At 54.5% G+C, this 18,067-nt stretch overlaps 6 protein-coding genes across 6 annotated transcripts; 1 reads left to right on the plus strand and 5 right to left on the minus strand.

Annotated features, from left to right (window-relative positions):
- Positions 1-240: 240 nt before the first annotated feature.
- Positions 241-1,921, minus strand: J4E86_010956 (uncharacterized protein; the record flags this gene model as incomplete). Its single annotated transcript, XM_051451450.1, has 2 exons — positions 241-362; positions 487-1,921. 2 exons carry the CDS (start codon positions 1,919-1,921, stop codon positions 241-243), a joined length of 1,557 nt encoding a protein of 518 aa, XP_051297319.1.
- A 980-nt stretch (positions 1,922-2,901) lies between these two features.
- J4E86_010957 (uncharacterized protein) lies at positions 2,902-3,348 on the minus strand (the record flags this gene model as incomplete). The annotated part of the gene is made up of 1 exon (XM_051451451.1): positions 2,902-3,348. One exon carries the CDS (start codon positions 3,346-3,348, stop codon positions 2,902-2,904), a length of 447 nt encoding a protein of 148 aa, XP_051297320.1.
- A 747-nt stretch (positions 3,349-4,095) lies between these two features.
- J4E86_010958 (uncharacterized protein) lies at positions 4,096-6,659 on the minus strand (the record flags this gene model as incomplete). Its single annotated transcript, XM_051451452.1, has 2 exons — positions 4,096-5,672; positions 5,696-6,659. 2 exons carry the CDS (start codon positions 6,657-6,659, stop codon positions 4,096-4,098), a joined length of 2,541 nt encoding a protein of 846 aa, XP_051297321.1.
- Positions 6,660-7,164: 505 nt separating this feature from the next.
- On the minus strand, positions 7,165-8,277 carry J4E86_010959 (uncharacterized protein; the record flags this gene model as incomplete). Its single annotated transcript, XM_051451453.1, has 1 exon — positions 7,165-8,277. The coding sequence occupies one exon, from the start codon at positions 8,275-8,277 to the stop codon at positions 7,165-7,167; it is 1,113 nt and encodes a 370-aa protein (XP_051297322.1).
- Positions 8,278-8,974: 697 nt separating this feature from the next.
- On the minus strand, positions 8,975-9,849 carry J4E86_010960 (uncharacterized protein; the record flags this gene model as incomplete). The annotated part of the gene is made up of 2 exons (XM_051451454.1): positions 8,975-9,320; positions 9,377-9,849. 2 exons carry the CDS (start codon positions 9,847-9,849, stop codon positions 8,975-8,977), a joined length of 819 nt encoding a protein of 272 aa, XP_051297323.1.
- Positions 9,850-13,844: 3,995 nt separating this feature from the next.
- Positions 13,845-15,665, plus strand: J4E86_010961 (uncharacterized protein; the record flags this gene model as incomplete). The annotated part of the gene is made up of 1 exon (XM_051451455.1): positions 13,845-15,665. The coding sequence occupies one exon, from the start codon at positions 13,845-13,847 to the stop codon at positions 15,663-15,665; it is 1,821 nt and encodes a 606-aa protein (XP_051297324.1).
- Between the last annotated feature and the right edge of the window lie 2,402 nt (positions 15,666-18,067).

Here is an 18,067-nt window from a genome sequence, read left to right on the forward strand (position 1 = left end):
AGCAGGGATTGCGGCACTAGCCCTTAACCAGCAAAGCGCGATCTGCCATGCGGCGGGCGCTGTCACTCTAGGCGTGGCATCAAGGCGAGTGCGCATTTGGTTCAGGGTACCGAGAAACAATATCGTGCATCGTTGACACCGAAGTTTCGGAAGGAATGGTGAGTGAAGCATGAGTTAATGGTCAATACACTCCATTACCTACCAACTTCCGTACCCGCGCGTCAACACGAAACACTCCCCTCACACCCTCGTAAAAGCATCAACATCCACCCTCTGATAAAAGCTCACGTGCCCAAACGTCTCCCAATACTGCGCCAGCCGATCATGGCTGATGAGAATAAGCTGGCTTGTCATGTAGTTATCTGTTCGACGTTAGCATCCATCTTCTCACTTCCCCCAGCAACAGTCTCCCCACCCCCTCCCATCATCCATCCGCCACAACCCCTTCATTAACCACCAAAGGAAAAAAGAAAAGGACAAACATACCATCTCTAAACCCCGTCGCAGCAATATGTCCCACACTCCTCACGATCCTCGCGCCCTTGAAAATCTCCTCCTTCGCAACGCGAATAAGACCATGGGGGCCAATATCCGGTGCTATGAATGTGTATTCGCCGCGGGGAATGTTTGGGTCGCCGGTGAGCTTGACGGCTTCGATGCGGCCTTTGTATACCGATTCGTCTTCGTCCGACCTATGCTTACTGTCGTTTGATGTCTCCCCTGAGGTGGAAATGTAATTGTGGTAAGCAGACTGTAAAGTAGCAACGCTATCCTCAAGATCATCCGCGCTCTCCATTTCAACACCCCCATCAACAGACTCCTCCTCGTCAGCAGAAGAACCCGCCGCATCCGTCGGCGCCGTCGTCCAACTCCCCTCACTACTCACACTCTCCTCCCGCTCTCTCGCCCGCATAGCCCACAGCGCACGTTCAGGCAGCGGCTTCGCATCCCGCTCATCCGGCTGCATGATAGCCAGGAACTCGCAGCCGTGGCCCGCGTAATCGCCGCACCAGATGCCCTGCCATGGTTTCTGGGGCGTGGGCGTGTAGCACGATTCTGGTAGGGTGGCCCACGTCGTTACGTCCTCGCCGATGCGCATGCCCATGCCGAGGACGCGGGTTGAGAACTCCATCCAGCGCCGAATCCGGAATGTGGAGTCTGAGAGCTGGGAGAGCGTGGCGGGTTTTTGGCCGGGTTGGCGGTAACCGGATGGGGAGTGGTCGTTTCGCGTGCGGTCTGCGCTGGGGAGGGTGAGGGGCGGCCAGACGGGCGTTGCGTCTGTTGTTATGGCCTGGGGCCAGGGGCGGGTGAGCATGAGTTGGGAGAAGAGGGATGCGGCTTGCTGTTGGCGGTCGCGGTAGAGGGACATGCGGATTTCTTTCTGGAGGCGGTATCCGATGTTTCCGATGGCTTCTTCGTAGGCGTCGCGGTTCAGACGCACAATGGGCGCGTTGAGGTCGAGGCGCACGTTGGGGCTGAAGGTGTGGATTATAGCTTCGGGGTGCTGGTCCCAGGATAGAGCTACAGGTGATCGTCGTTCGGCGACGAGGGCGTAGGCTTCGATTGCGTTGAGTCGGTGGTCGTAGCGCGCGACGAGCAGTTTGCCGGTGTGGGCTGTGTCGGCGAACCAGATCTTGCGCCGCGCGATGAACCAGTATGGGTGGTGTTCTTGGTATAGTTCTCGCCAGGTGAGGCGCGCTGGTTTCGTGACGTTGGGCACCTCGGCTTCTACGAAGGCCTGCCAGAGCGTGTCTTGGAATGTGTGGGTGCGCAGGACTTTGCTGACCATGCCCACGGTGAGGAGGTCTGATAGGGTGAGGTAGCTGAGCACATGATGGAGTAGTTCCGAAGGGAGGTTCAGCAGCGGCGGGATAGGCGTTTGCGGTGCTGGACTTTCTGTCTCGCGAATCCGTAGCTCCATGGTATCGATTGATCGTGTCGCGTGTCCGAACTTGTATGCACCTCTTATTAGGAATCGATCGACCGTTGAAGTACCTCAGCTGTGGTGGCGAAAAGCTTAAGTAGCAACCACGTCCGTCCCTCTTACCTCTCGCATGCAACCCGCACCGAAAAGCGCAGTGAATCGTCGTGAACCGTCGCCCCAAGAATTAATATAGCGCCTCAATCGTCGGTCCTGCAGGGCGCTCCTCCACCCGATGCTACCGTCTCGGCAACGTTCCGTGGTGACACCTTCCCACCTTCGCCTAGCCGCAACAAGTCCGGGGTAGATTGGCGTGATTAAGCAGCGAATACGAGCGCTATGCAAGATCAGAGCACTAACTCGCGTATCTTGGACGCGCTGAGTACCTGCTCTTTTAGGTGCTGTTCGTGCTTGATGTTGCTTTGCGATGATGACGATGTTGCGATATCGGATGATGCACTGCAAGGGTGAGGCGGCTGGGGAATGTCTTCGGGTGCGACGGCAGAGGGGGAGGAGGAGGTTGATTTACAGGTTTACCGCTGACAAAGAAGATGGAAGTGGTTGAATGCAGGGAGATAGGTGCATGTCGTCGCCACGCAGGCGTAATAGGTGCGTGTCGGTCACGATATCGCAGTACGTCACCGTCCGTCCGTGCGCTGCCGCATAGCTGGCTTTTGTGGGGTACGTCGAACTTGACTTCTGCCACCACGTTTTGAGGCAGACATCACATTCTTGGGGTACGCACGTCGTGAAATCATGTAGCCAGGAGGTATTCAGTGATGATGGGGTGAGTATCTGCGCTGAGATATAATGACATTACGACTACATATCACCGTGCGCCCGGAGAAGTGAGGACACAGATCACGTTTTGAGGCATACATCAGAGTCGGGAAACATCATTCATTCAGGCGGATTTCAAGCCCGGCGACGACATCAACCGCTACATACTCGACCGACCAACCCCCCAAACCCCCCACCACCTACAAGTCCTTGAACTTGCTCTTCCAGGCCGCTTTCTGCGGCGACCTCTTCACCACCCCCACCGGCCCCTTCCCCATCTCCCCCTCCCTCCTCTTCTGCTCGAAAGCCACCTTCCTCTTCCTCTCCCTCTCCTCCTTCTTCTCCGCCAACCCCACCACAGTCTTCTTCATGGCCGAAGCCCGATCTGCTTTGCGGAGCAAAGTCTCTTCAGCCGCCTTGTTCTTCTTCAGCTCTTCCTCGAGGAACTGGCGGCGGCGGCGGAGCTCCACGAGCTGCTCTTGGATGCCGTCGGCGGACTCGAGGTGGGCGGCCTTGGCGGCGACGACGACGTTGGTCTTGGTGGTGGCGGCGGCGGCACGACGGCTCCTGGCCTCGTCGAGGAGGCGGGCGTCGGCGGCTTCCTTGGCTCCGGCTCCGTACATGCGGATGGGGGGCGTTGCGTACATCTTGGCGATTTGGCTTGGTCGCGGATGTAGTGTGGGTGTGTGGTGGTGGTGAAGTAGTAGTATGGTATGACTTGTGTTGGATTCTAGTCTTGAATATGATAAAGTAGTGGTATGGTAGTGCTTGAAAAGTAATGGGATGTGTGAGATGGATAGAGAGAGCTGGAGAACATAAGATTTGGAGACGAAAGGCCTTCTTATATAGTAAGGACTTCTTGGCTGAGACGACGTCTATTCTGCCGGCATTACAATAGCAAGGACTGCGAAAGTGAAGGTGAGCATGCAAATTTTCGCTGATGGCTGGTTTCTATAGGGCACAATAGCATTCGAGCCGTGGGAAAAGATGAGGCTGGGTGAGGTGAAAGGGCCTGTGGCCAATGACACCCCTTTGGATCGACTTCGAAGTGAGCGCGACTCTGGCTGCGGGCTTTCTACTGGCTGCGAACTTCAGAATATCGACCGCTCGATCAGTCTGCGCCACTGCAGGACGTCTCAGGTACCCTGTTTGCTATTGTCTACTCAATACCGTCGTTCTGTCCGCTGACGTATGTGCGCCGCGAAACATGCGAACAGCCAGCTCAAACATTACATGCCAAGACAAGAACCATCCAGGGCTGGTTGAGGATAAACGCGACCATGGCATTCGCGCAACATTTTCATCTATCATAGTAATGTGCGCCCTTAACCACCAAGCAAGAAACACAACGATCCAGGCATGACAGCAACGTCACCACCCCGATATATCCGCACTCAACGCGCACCCGCATCCCTTTCCTCCCGCCAGGCCCTAGTCACCTGCAACCACTCCTCCGGATCCGACGGCGTCACCATATCCTTATCCCAACCCTCCATCCCCTCCATCTTACCCATCTCCCCCAAAGTGAAGTCCGTCGTAGGCCGTTGCATCCACTCAGGAAGCGGACCACTGGTCACGAAGTCCTCGACGTCTTCTATTAACCAGGCTTCTGGGTAGCTCAGGTCTGCTAGTGTGTCTTCTTCCTTCTCAGGCTCAGGTTGCTCTTCTGGTTGTGAGGGTGAGGGTTCCTCGGCGAAGGCGCGACGTGTCATTCCAATAAGGTCCATTTTGCCGAAGTTGGGTGGTAGGTCGGGTATGAACTCGGGGCGCCATTCGGTACTGTCGTTACTGTCGGGGCTGGAGGAGAGGAGGTATTCGTTCACGTTGCCGAAATCGATGGGGTGACTATGAGAGGCGGAGATGGGGGTGTCGGAGAAGAGGTAGTATAGTTCGTGGCCTTCGTTTTCGTTTGAGACTGCGAGAGCCGCGATCTCGTCAGTAGTTTCAGCTTGGCCTTGAGAAGCTTTCTTCGAGTTGGCACGCGCAGTCTCCTCAGCTTTCTTCTTTACAGCTTCTTCAACCTCCCTCCGCGCAGCTTCCTCAGCGTCCAACCGCAATGCTGTCGTCAGTCTTCTTACACAGCCACTCATATTGCTGTTCACATCATCCCTAGTGATCTTCAGTCCGCCAAGCACAATAGGCTCATGGTCTTTGATCTGCTGTTGCAGCATGCGCATCGCTGTCGGTCGGTAGTCGACAGCAGGCTCTGCCTTCGCAGGAGATGAAGCTGCAAGCGTGGACGACTTGTCCGGCGAGAGTGTGTGGGTGGTGGAGGACATTTTCGGTGTGAGGGTGGAAGCGGAAGTGCGCTTTGGCGCTGAGTCTGGGCTTGTCGTCATCTGGGTTGGTACTGGATGTGGTTTGGCCGCATGGTTTGTCGGTGGGCCTGATGATGGCAGCTGGACGGTGGCTTGCTGCTGTCTAGCATTCGCAGCCTGCGGCGGAGCTTGCTGTTGCTGTTGGCGGTTCCCTCGCCCTCGACTCATGGAGTGCGGTGTAGTCAAATCGTTACTATGATGACCCGATTGTGCAGAGGCGACTGGCGACAGTATCCGAGGCGGCGGTGTTGCATATTGCGCCAAATGGTGAGCGTATGAGGGCGTTGTTGCAGATGCGATCGCAGCATGCTCCTGCGACCTGCGCTGCGGAGAGAAGCTGGCAAGTTCCTGCTGTCGATGTGATCCATTTGGGGGCAATCCATTGTAGCCAAATGCAGGTTCGCCGGCTTGACGCTTTGCTGCTGGGGCGGGACTTGTTGATATGGCCAAGGGAGTGAGAGATTGTGTTGGCGAGTTGAGGAAGGTATGTTGGGCTTGAGGTTGCGCCAGAAGTATCGGCTGACCTCGGGATGCAGTCATACTGCCCGTATTGACTGGCTGTTGAGTTGACCGCTGCTGTGGGGACAGATGCTGGAACTGCCGTGATGCCGCATGTGCTGGTGGAGCCTGTCGCAACGGGGACATCCGCTGAGCTGGTGATGCGGATGGAACGAACGCTTGATGCCCATGTCCCTGCGGGACTGCTTGAAGTGCGGCCTTACTAGGATTCTGATGAGCAGGTGCCACTGCGGAACGAGGAACTGGCGTCCCTGCAGAACGAGGAACTGGCGACGCCGCAACTCCCTGTCCTCCTTTCCCTCTCCCCTGCAAACCCCCCAACAGCCCCAAAACCCCATCCCACCTCTCCACCTCCCCCCATACTCCCCCTTACTCTTCTTATTCCAATCCCCCCACGTCTTATGCGCCACATGCAGTTCCCCTTTCAACACCATCTCCTCAACCCGCGTCTTCCACGCCCGGATCTGCTTGCCAATAGCATGTTTCTTGTTCTTCTCTGTAAGACCCTCGCGGCAACACTTGTGGTGACTTCCCTCAGGATGTAGGCACTTGTACAAACCATCTGGCCTCTTTGTACAAGCCGCGAGTGAATCTTCGGTGGGATATTCAGGGACTGGAGCTTTGTCGAGGGGATGCGTGCGTCGGTCAGGTTTTGTGTCGCCCCATTCCCGTCTAATGTTCAGAATCTCTGCGGGCGAATCCATTCCGGGGGTTTGTGTGATGGCGGCGGGAGTGGGTGGTGATGTTGTTGCTGTTGACTTGCGTCTTACGTCGCGACAGCCATTCGTTTCCCAAGCGTGAAGCTTCTCGTACCAACGTGCTTTGGGATGGGTTTGTTGCGCTTTGCACCAGGCTTCGATGGCGGGCTTGTTGGAGTTGTAGCGCTGCTCTTGGGATGTTGTGATGGAGTCGTTGCGGGCGCGCTTTGCGAGCGCTTCTTGCGATTCATCTTCTGATCTTGGGCGCTTCTGTCCTGGGTGGACCATGGGCGACTGGGTGGGGTATGCGACGGGTACGCTGGGTGCATACGGGCTCAGTCCAGTTGGTGTGCTCATCGAGAACGTGATGTGAGGCGACGACGTAGCGCTACTTGTCGGCGTTCTCGCGATCGGTGGAGACATCGTGTACGCCTGGGCTCCTCGTGGAGTTGCGATTTGCTTTCGGTGGCTGTGGCGTTGACGTCAAGGTGGGTGGTGTTGCGCGCCTCTCAATGCTTGTCGCGAGCTGTCTGGGTGGAGGTGAAGAATAGTGCGTACGTTGTAGAAGTATTGTTCTAGCACGCTAGCGACTAAATGCTGAGTGAAAGGTCATATTGAACTGCTCTCTACATTCACTGATGACATAGTGTATCTTGGAAGTCGAAACCGTGGTTGATGATGCGACTACCTTGGTCCAACGAGCTTCAAAACTTGGAGACGCAGGTATGCGAGTAGGCTACAGTGGCGTCATGATTAGTTGTTCTTCTATCCATAGGGGAGATTGCAGTATACATGCACGTAGAGGTGTGTGGATAAGAGTATCATAATCCAATTGTGGCCGGCTAAGCTACATATCTTCACGCGCAGAGACACGCGAATGACATCTGTCACTACCCAACTTCACTCCATCTTAAACTCCCTCAACCCCCTACCCATCCTCCTCATCCCTCTTCCTCGCCCTCTCCTCCCTCTTCTCCCTCCTCCTCCTAGCCGCCTCATCCTTCCTCGCCTGCCTAACCTCATCCTCCTTCTGCTTAACCATAACCCCCATCCTCTCCAGACTCTGCTCATCCGTCAACTTCTCATACTTAACCTTAACCGCCTTAACAACCTCCACCCCCGTCTTCCAATGCGGCCCCATAATCTTCTCCACAAACGTCCACTCTGGGTACTTGATCGATTTGTCGACGATGTCCGCAATGGCCACCATCATGCTACCCGTGTTGATGTATTTGTGTGAAGCGGGAATGATGAACCAGGTTATGTGTTCATCGTCCGAGTCGACCCATTTCTGAAGCATGGATGTGGATGGAGGCGCCTTGATCTGGGAGGTGGGGATCTCGCGCTTGGATTCTGCCCAGTCAAACTTGGTCATCGCGCCGCCGATGTCGCGTTTCGTCGCGTTGTTGGCAAGCATGGCGGGGGCGACGTGCCGGACGTGTCGTGCGGCGAGCTGGTTGACTTCGTCGCGGCGCTCGCGGCCGGTTGGGACATAGCGTGGTGTGGGGATTGAGCGCTGCTTCCTCATGCTGTCGAGAAATTTGTTCGCGTTGTTGGTAGATGGCTTCAGCGAAGCGGCTGTGGCGAGGGTGCGGTATCGTCGAGCGGCTTCGTTTTCCTTGCCCTCGCCCTTCTTCTCCGTCTCTTCATCGGCAATTTTGGCCTTCTTGGATAGCGTAGAGTCGCCCGAGTCGTCGGAGTTGTCGTCATCGATAGCGAGGGAATCGCGTTTGCGCTTCTGAGGACTAGCGACATGGGTTTCGTCAGGAGAGGAGATGGGTGAGGATTTAGGCTGCGAAAATGGGTCAGAAGTGTTGATGAAAGCAAGCGCAGATTGACTCACAATAGGCGGTAAGTTGAGGCCCCAGGTAGTCTCGTCCTCGAATAGATCATCAAGATCTTCTTCATTGGTACTCTCAGAGGCAGGGGAAGACCAGCGGTGAGGCGTCATTGGCGCTACCTCGTCCAGCGAAGATGGGCGCGAACGCGGAGCATTCACACTAACGGAGGCGGTAGGTATCATAGAGGTCGATGTCGACATGTCTGGAAACTGCAGTGTGGGTGCGTTGAAAGATAGATGGGTAACAAGGTTCTGATATGGTGCGTGTAGATCTTGCAATGTCGTAGGCTGGACTGAGGAGATAAGAGTTGAGGAGACGGCGGTGACGTGAAGCAGATAATATAGGTCCGGGCCTGGCTCAAGTTCTATTGAGAGAAAAAGCCTGCTATTGTCGCGAACAGGCATATTGTATTAGTGTGTGAAAATGAATGCGACGGGTCGAATTGTTCAGAAACAATAGCACTGGATGACGCAATGGCTGTGCAGTGACTGGGTTATAGTAGAAGTGAAAGGAGACCTTCAATGCAAGCACCGTCACATTACAGCGCAACACGACGAGAACGAAGGATGAACACATGTGGAAATGGTGGAATGTGTTAATAAAGTAGTCTCTACCTGCCCGGACGACGTATTCAGTGACGCCCCCTCTTCCAATGATAAAGACTTCAGATCGAAGTGACGTTTGCTACCAAACCATTCCTTCCCAATTGCGCTCTCCGATTAATAGTAAAATAACGCCGTCCTGCCTACCATGACGTATCCAATTGCACCATGCACTGCCGCCTCACTCCGGTACTCGCTGTTGGCGTGGAAACTTGTCGCAAGGTATGAGTTCGGTAACGACGAATGGACTGTGTGGACGACAGCGACGTTGGAGATTTCTCTCGCTATGGTGAATTCACTGGATATGACGCCACGCATCCGCTCCAGCTGCGTCAACTGCTCCAGCTGCGTCGACTGCTCCAGCTGCGTCGACTGCTCCGGGCTTGTGTGACCCCCTTGGTTTCGTGCGTCCGGCAACGACGGTTGGTATACTGGCGATGTAGAAGATTCTCCTTGTGATGCATCGGAGTATATCGGGACCGTCGGGGAATACAATGGCGTTGACTGGGCGTATAGTGGCCATGTGGGAGGTAATCGCGGAGAGGGAGGAGAGTATCTGGGTGACGTGGGCGATTCTCCCAGCGATGCGTCGGAGTACATTGGAAATGTTGGAGAGTATGCTGGCGATGCGCTTCCAAAGTCTGCGAAAGTCGGGACTTGCAGCGACACATTCGGATTGAAGTTCATGTCCAAAGACGTCGCAATCTCCTCGCCGTCTTCATCAGAAAAGTGTGTCGGTTCAGTCATGTCGTCAAAGGCGGGGAGATCTTCGACCGACACTCCCATGGACGCGAACCAGACGCGCTCAGCTTCTCTCGCTGCAGCGAACGGACCCAACTCTGATAGCCGGGTCTCAGCGTCTTGAATTGCCTGCGCTTCCTGCATGGCCTGGATCTCATGGGCCGTCATTGGCGTATACTGGTACATCGACTCCCGACACGAGGGGCATGTGTCGCGGGGCGAGCTCCAGGTTTCGGTCCACTGGATGATGCACTTGCGATGGAAGACGTGCGAGCAGCTTCTGACGGCGACCATGTCATATGATGCATCGTTGAAGTCCTCTTGGCAAACAACGCAGATGCCGACATCTGAGTACTTGGGCGCACCTGGGAGAATGCGACAAGGTGCTAAATGGTCGCGATAGAACTCGGTGCGGGTGGGCAAAGCCATGGTGCGGGTTGGTGGATGTGAGTTATTTGGTACTGAGTGTGGTTGTAGGTAGTGAAGAGGAAGCAAGTTGGCGGACTGGGTCAGGGTCCGCTTGCGGAGAAACCAGGGTTGCCCGATTGGGTGACGCTCGCCTTCACCGCAAGGCGTAGTCGTGGTGTGTGGGGTTGACAATGCTTCAGCCATAAATAATAGGCGTATCCCGATTCATTTTCTTGGCCGCCAGTAAGCAGGATGTTATTGGCGAGGCATTCGTTTCTCAGGCCGCTGGTTGGCCTAGTGTTTGGTCGCGAACCATGGATACGCACCATATTTTCTCGCTCAGATCCCACAGAGCCTCTGCGGGATTCCGTATAAAACGAGCCTTTAGCACACACTTCTTTCGAGACCATACATCTCCTGTTCAAGCCGCAATCCAATTCCCCATTCAAGTCGCCATTCACGCCGCCATCCAAGCTCACTCGCAACTTCACAGGTATCCACCATGGCCATACCAACTCTCTACACATTTTACACCACCAGCCTCACTGCCTCCACACCCAACAATATCGACGATGAGTGCCCCATATGCGCCATCTCATATCACGATGCTTTGAGCGACGTGGCGCCAGACGTCGTCGCGACCCCCTGCGGCCACAAGTTCCACCGCGACTGTCTCGACCATTGGCTGAGGGACGGTCCAAGTGACGAAGCTACATGCCCCAACTGCCGCATGGGTCTTTGCCAACGCCCTAGACCGAAAAGAGATTTCGCTCTACAGTGTCTTGATCCTGCTCTCTCAGACAACTGGGCAGAGGAGAAATGGGAGGCAATATATCTCATGGAACATTTGTTAAAGACTACTGGCTTGACGGACACACTTTACGAAATCGTCGAAAAGCTGTTCGTGATACTTAGCAAGTTACGAGAAGATGCGACTGGAAGGTTGTCAACAGGTCTTGCATGGGCAGACATTTTCCAGCAAGCATTTCCTTGCTACAAAGACTCACTGCGTACGGCCGCGCAATCTTCCGATATGAGCCAAAGGGGAACGTCGCTCGAGGAAGCAAAATTGTTGTATCCTGGCGGGCCAGGAGAATACGTTGCAGTGCGTACGATCTTGAGGGCAATCGTGAAATCCAACAGGGAGAGAGGATGGGTCGATTCTGCTGTATTGGATGTACTTGACCGGTTTCGAGACTGGGAAGGGGAAGGGACGATGAGTATCGCCGAGGCTTATCGAGGGCTCGGATTCCTCGCGTTGGCGGACGAAGCAGAAGAGGATGCAGAATGCGTGATATAGGATAACTTCTGGGATGATATATCCAACATGATGTGGACAAGGAGTTCTGGGTAAGGTCGGGCCCTTCTGTGATTTGTTTGGGGTCGTTGGGAACTTCGGCGGTTGACGTTGCGCTCCCAAAATTAGCGAATCAATCCTGAGTATACCTACATTGGTTCATATCGACTAGTCGACTTCGCGCTGTAATGTTGAAAGCAATCGTGTGCTGAGACCTCTGTGGACATTGTCTGAGCAAGACTTGAGACACATGTCTCACGAATGGAACGTGACTTTTTTCGCGAAGACATGGCCAAGCTAGTCGCGGGCTACAAGACGGCTTGTAAAGTAGCGCAGAAGACGGCTTCAAGCGCATCTCAAGCATCATGGGTGACAGCCGGTCAAGAGTAACAAGCTGGCTAGGAGTACGAAGCTTATCGAACGTATCGAGCTTGTCGACGCGATCGAGCTCGACCTCAAGCATTATGGGCGATAGCCGTTCGCGAGTAGCAAGCTGGTTGAAAGTACGAAGCTTATCGGACGTATCGAGCTTATCGAGCCTGCCGACGCAATCAACCTCATCCACAATCACGTCCATCGCCGCGGTCCCTCACGAGAACACACCCTTCAGCCATTTGACCATCCTTCGGGGTATACACAGCACCTTGATCGAAAAGTCTTATCCGCAAAAACCAGATATCACTCCCTCGGTTCTCGGAAGCCTCAGCGAGAGGATAGTCGAACGTGTCCAACAGGAGATCGCCACGATCGTGTCGACTGACGGTTTCGGTCCCGGAACAGACTGGGATCGGCGCGTTCTTAGGCCGATAATCGCGACATTCGAGATCGAAGAGAACCTCGGAGTGTGTCAGGGGGATGCAGAGTACGTGTTCCTGCTGGTTACTGTACTGTCATTAGCGTACGAACTCTTGCTCTTGGCCGATGAGAGCAAAGCGCGCAAAACGCATGCTTTCCTGGAACAAGTATTCGACGAGTGCTTCGTAGAGCCAGAAGTTTGTCGAACAGTTGGACTTCTACTCGACGCTGAACGGGAACGGCTGACTCGAATGAACGCCGAGATTAAGACAACGAAGGCGGTCCAGGATATGCGGATGCTGCTGCCCGAGATCAACATGTGTATAACTGCGTGGGATGTGAAAATGCTTCGTAACCTGCGAATCAGCGACATTTCGAGCTATGTTCGACGACATGTGCGCATGTACGACGTGCCGAAGCCAGAAGTACGCATCTCCAGGTGGAGCCACGACGCAGCCACTGCATTCTTCCAAGAAGCCGGAACATTCGCACCAGTGCGATGTACGACCGAGGCCGCTCCCGCTGTGCAGGTGAAGGTCTTCCTGGAGCGCGGTTGTTCATTGCCGATCTACTCCGTAACATCCATCGCCTTCCGTGGGGATCGCGCGATAATACACACGTCCGAGGGTCTGAGTATGGAGCTAGAGAAAGGCTGTTCGATCTCTTCGATTAATGGGGTCTGTGACCGGATGCGCCTTACGAAATGGGAGGGTTCCACAGATGGCTTCATTGGTACGATGTACATCCCTCCGGGTTGCTCGTATCGTGCGGCCAACGTAACTGGCGTAGCCGAGGGAATAAGCAATACGCTCCTGACGATTATCGATACAGCGCCTGCTACGTTCGAAGTGGATGGAGACAACTATCGTATCAGGCCTGTGAACTCTGGTAGTAGTATTGTGGTGGAACATCGTTGTCAATAAGGAGCGCTATTCGCACACGCGATAGGACGGTTGTCACGTTCACGGCCGAGCGTTCGGTGTGGAGAAGGAGAGGAGAATGAGATATCCCATATAGAAGGACTCGGGAATGTAGACTATATCCGTTGTTGATGACGCTGTCGTGCAAAGTGGTGATGCTTGTGTCGCGTTGAAGGAGGCCACATGCGCCATCGGCAGCTCGGGGGTTGAAGATGACTAAGATGCACTAAGCCAAACACGGCGATGACGCACCTCGGAACTTCGCGATTGCGCACCACCAAGCGCAACTCGCGTTACGGTATCAGATCACTCTGGATAGCGACTCAGACGCTAGCTTCTTGCAATCTGGGATACCTTCCTTCTGCGATACCAATAGCTTCTCTCGCGATGCGGCGCATCCAGCAATCCCAACAAGCTTCTTCTTCCGGTACTCAGACACCCAGAGTTCAGCATAGGATATCTATTGCACACGATACGCTGGAAGGCTGGCGCATCTTTGGAGCTATCACCACTGCCCCGTCAGGAGCGGCTATAGACCATAATCGAGGCTACTAATTGTCATTCTAGATGTATATGGCCGGTGCGCTGAGATCTGAACTCTGGTTCACTGCCTTTTTTCCCGCAACTCCCACTGTGTTCATGCTAACTACGGAACATCGCTGGATATTCAGGCCTAGTTGACGAAACAAGTAGCCAATGCAGAGCCTGATGCAACTCAGCTGGTAGACTTGGAATAGGTGACAACCATGGTTGAGAGAAATCGCCGCATTTCGAGGCGAAAATCTCATCACCGCACTGTCGTCGGATTTCGTATATAACATGCCGGATATCGTGCACACTTTAACTCTTCTGAAGATACAGTATCACCACTAGTACAACGACAGCTACCACTACTACAATTTCAACTACAGCTTCAATTACAACAACTTCAACTACCACCACCACTACAACAGTAAGTACTACTACTACCACAAACCCCTTTCACAGAGACGCTAACTATCAAGATGCTGTTCACGATTCTCATAACCAGAATCCTGGTCTGTCTTGTGACCTTCGCCAACGGCGCTCCCGTCAACGTCGATCCTCGGAAACCACCACCAACGCAGGGCCCCGGCGGACATGTCTCAGTGCCTTCGTATTCATCGGACAGCTGTGGCCTTGTCACCCCCACCGCCGAGACCTGGAGGCAGCACCTACCGAGCATCCAGATATTTGCTGCCGCGCACTGGAGCGGCTATCTGAACGACCCAGGCTACAACCCATTCCCGCACTATCTTCGCGACAAGCTTGCGCCCAGTGTAGCGCCAAGTGCCTCCTATTGTGACACTGTTGGAGGATGCAGCTTCTCTTGCCAAGCTCTCAATCCCGCGCTATCGCAACACAATCGACAGATGGCTTACTTCCTCTTCGAACAGATTGCCGGTGTGGACCACCTGTACAAGAGCCTTCGCGAAGGCTTACAGGAAAGTGCATTGTATGCGGATGGACAAGTACCTTCACTTGTGGCGAGATACAGCGCTGCATCACGCATCTCGACGCAAATCCAACAGGAGAAGAACGATCACAAGAGGCAAGAGAAGCTCGGCATGGCCGCCGTCTCCGCTCTACTGATGATGGCTGGTGGGGCACTAGCTATCCCAGGTTTCATCGGTCTCGACAAGACTGCCGCGCCTTCGATGGTCAACATGGCCTCGTCTACCTACATCTCCGTCATCGGCACAATCAACAACGCTCGAGCTGACCCTGTGAAACTTCCTGACAATGTCGAGACGGCTATACGCTCATCCTTGAACGACTTTCGCCATCACAGTATGATCAGCATTGCACATGAGTCGAAGAAGCTGATGGAAGGGGACAAGAACAACTATGGCCAAGATCTGCTCAGTTTGATGCAGGGTCAAGACTTCTTCAGACGAGATGGCAATATCCAAGAGGATATCATGAAGATGGCCGAGAGGGTCTTCAAACATGCCGTGATCAACGCATTGTGGCAATGGGAACGGCCCTTTATCGTTGACGCTGACGTACCAACAGGTACCTGTGAGGTAGACTTTCGTGGACCGACCGAGAACCGAGTGTGCCTGCCGGAACGACCGGATCACTCATACTGGATATACGCCTTGGATATCTCGCAGGAGAACGACCCTGGTAAGAACCACAAAGCGTTGATCCATGGCCCCACAGGATATCGAAACTTCTTCGAAGGACACAACTCCGACGTCTACGGAGCTACCTTGAAGGATGTCGTCCGCTCATCCCTTGCGGTTCACGAGCGCAATCTGTATGACGCTCTACAAACCGCTGACTTTCAGACGGTCCAGTCGGCTCTAGGACAGGCGATGAATGCGGCCAACGGCCAGTTCAACCTCATGGGCGCCTACACGTTAGCGATCGCACGTAATCCCCGCGGCGAAGCCATTTCCAGTGTCTGGTCCACTCACGGTCGGAATTTCCCTTGCATGGTTGGCGAGTTCGGCTGGAACGACAACACATACAACCCCTACCAGGACCAGACCTTCAACTTCCTGGTTCGAAGCGGTCTCATGTTCTCGGAAGATTGGGAGAACCTTTGCCATAACGAAGGCCATTGCAAAGGCGATAATGATGTCGATTGGCACTCGAAACTCGACGCTCTTCGCAAACCAGGTGATCCGCCAATTCCCGACAGCCTGAAGCACCCGTTCAAGAAGTGCAAGCAGAAGACCAAGCATGATTATGGTGACCCTTCTCTCGACTGGAATCCTCCTCGTGCGAGGGACCTTAGTGCTGGGTTCGCGAATGCGACGATGTCATGGGCCTGGCCTGTCGCGCAACCTGTCGTGTAACTGGCACCTCATTCCATTAAAATAGTGAGCACCCTGGAGCCTACGTTGACGTTCAATCGCCTACTTTGCGGGGTTCTATGTTGATGTAGGCTGCAGACCTGTTCAGTTGCATGTCGTTGTGTGACTGCCGTGGGAAGGGAGGTGGATTCGTCGGGAGATCACCGCGGGTACCTGGGGAAGTCACGAGACTTGTAAGCATTGGTCAGCGATTGGAGTGGTTCGATGGACGTGTCGCGTGGAGTATGAGCGAGGGTTGTGCTATCCTGTCATGTATACCCTAACATGACTACAAGCCGACATGCGGCTTGCATGCCATCTGCCTATTGGGCCGGCATACAAAATGTAGTAGTAGAGCAACTCAATAGTGTCTCGCTACACCTACCTACAAGCCTACAATGACCTGTGACGATGCCGTTCTTCTGTGTGCAACATGTAACCAGCTTGCCCCCCCGACATACCTTCGTCCCCATCGCAATGACCGTGATACATGTTTGAGTCCCTGAGACGGTTTCGTCAAAGATTCCCGAGTCCACATGGAATTTGAATGAACACCCTTTGGTTGCATTCAGTATCCACAACGGCGGGTCGCCTGCAAGTAACCGTAGTCTTCACCCGGTATTGGGACGGCAGAGGGTCGTGGGCGAGTATGTGCCTGAGTCCTAGTTCGTGTTGTATAACTAGGAACAACCTAGCAAAAACTGTGCGGCAGAAGGCCCGATGCGGCGTCAGGTAAACGATGGCGACAGCCCACACGTGGCGGAAGACGTGGACTCAACAGCATAGGGCCAAATGAGGAGTTGGCATGATTCTGGCGTTGAGCGTAGAAGCCTCGTAGTTGGGCAATGGTTCGGAGGCGCAAATGCTGACTGCGCACGATGCTGCACGCCTTGTTTTCTTGGGGCAGCGCGCCTTCTGGGGGCGGGCTCGGCCAATGACGGTCGAACGGAGCCGCACCCGAATCATGTTCCTGGGGCGGATCGATCCTGCAGACGAAATTGTCCAGATACGTCCCGTTACTGCAGATATACTGTGGGTATTCACTGCGACATCAGCATCTGAAGCCGAAAGAGAATGTTTCAACGCCAGAATCGACGCAGAAAGAGACATATGCCCGGGCATCGAAGTTCAAGCGGCGCCAAACCTCGTCTCGAGAGCACGCCGATATGCTCGTGCATTTCGCGCGCTATGGAATTAGGTGCAAGCCACTGCCAGCCTCGTGGCAGCTGTGTCCCGGGAGCGCAAAAGAGGGCGTATCAGCCTCATATCGAGTCAGGGGCCTGGGCGCGAACATCGTCCCATGCGGAGGATATCGCACATGGATCCAGCGGTGTGGCTTTTGGAACCGATGGAGCGAAGGATTCATCGTTCGAGCATGTAGGCGTCATACGTGAACGAGTCGGTACATACCCTAGTGATACCCACGCCGCAGTCATCAAAGAGTGGCACGAGTGGGTAGCAGATGAGTTCTGCAAAATACATCGGCACGCGTAAGCTCCAGTACCCTGGTGTCGGCGCTATATGACCGCACCCAGTGCCGCGAGAACTGCACGTCCGACTTTACGAAGGTTTGTTGAACTGTGAACACTGCACGTCAGCGTGCAACAGCCACACCGCTGTCAACGGGTCCGTGATATCCGTGATGTCGGCGTCCGCGGAGATAATGCGTAGCATTTGTCGGGTGCCGATGTTCAAGCGGCACAGTCATTGTGATTCCTTCGCAACATAATTAGATCGAAATGCCCCCGTAGTTTTGAGTTCGACGACGGAGGACACGGGTGGGGCGGAACAGCAATGGATCGCTGCAGGGTGACAAAGATCCGATGCTAGGCCCCGTGCGGTCGGCGCTAGCGTGGGATGCCTGATCTGACCTGGCCGCATGCACAGGCAGACCTTCCCTCCACAACCAAGAACCCTTGGATCAACACCATGTTTCGCGTCGATTGCTACATTCAACACATGGTTTCAGGGTCTAGAAAGTTTCGACGATTTAAACAGCCCCCCGTTATTGCCGGACAATACTGGTTGGTGCCTCCCGAAAGCTTCCAACTCGGCCAAGACCTAGCTCCCGTGGCTACAGGTGGCACGACTCGTCCATTGGATGTCCCTGTGACCTGAGACATGACCGTGTTCTTGTGCAAGGGACTGCCATACTCGTTGTCGTGGCGGCATGTTTGTACTGCCGGCGAGGCGGAAATTGGTGTCCCGTCAGCCAGCAACCAACCAAGAACCATCTTTGCTACCGACCGAATGGGCGGAATGGATTTCTCCAAGGGCATTGGGATGCACTCGAAATGCCTGGGCGGATCATGATGGAGCGAACCCGTCCAAGGGTTCGTCATTGATGCCCGGATCGTGCGGTTGGCAGAACCTTTTGTCGTGAGTTTGGGTTCCACCCTTCACGG

The sequence above is a fragment of the Alternaria arbusti genome (genome assembly GCF_024043155.1).
Source record: "Alternaria arbusti strain BMP 1465 chromosome Unknown scaffold_28, whole genome shotgun sequence".
NCBI lineage: Eukaryota > Fungi > Ascomycota > Dothideomycetes > Pleosporales > Pleosporaceae > Alternaria > Alternaria arbusti.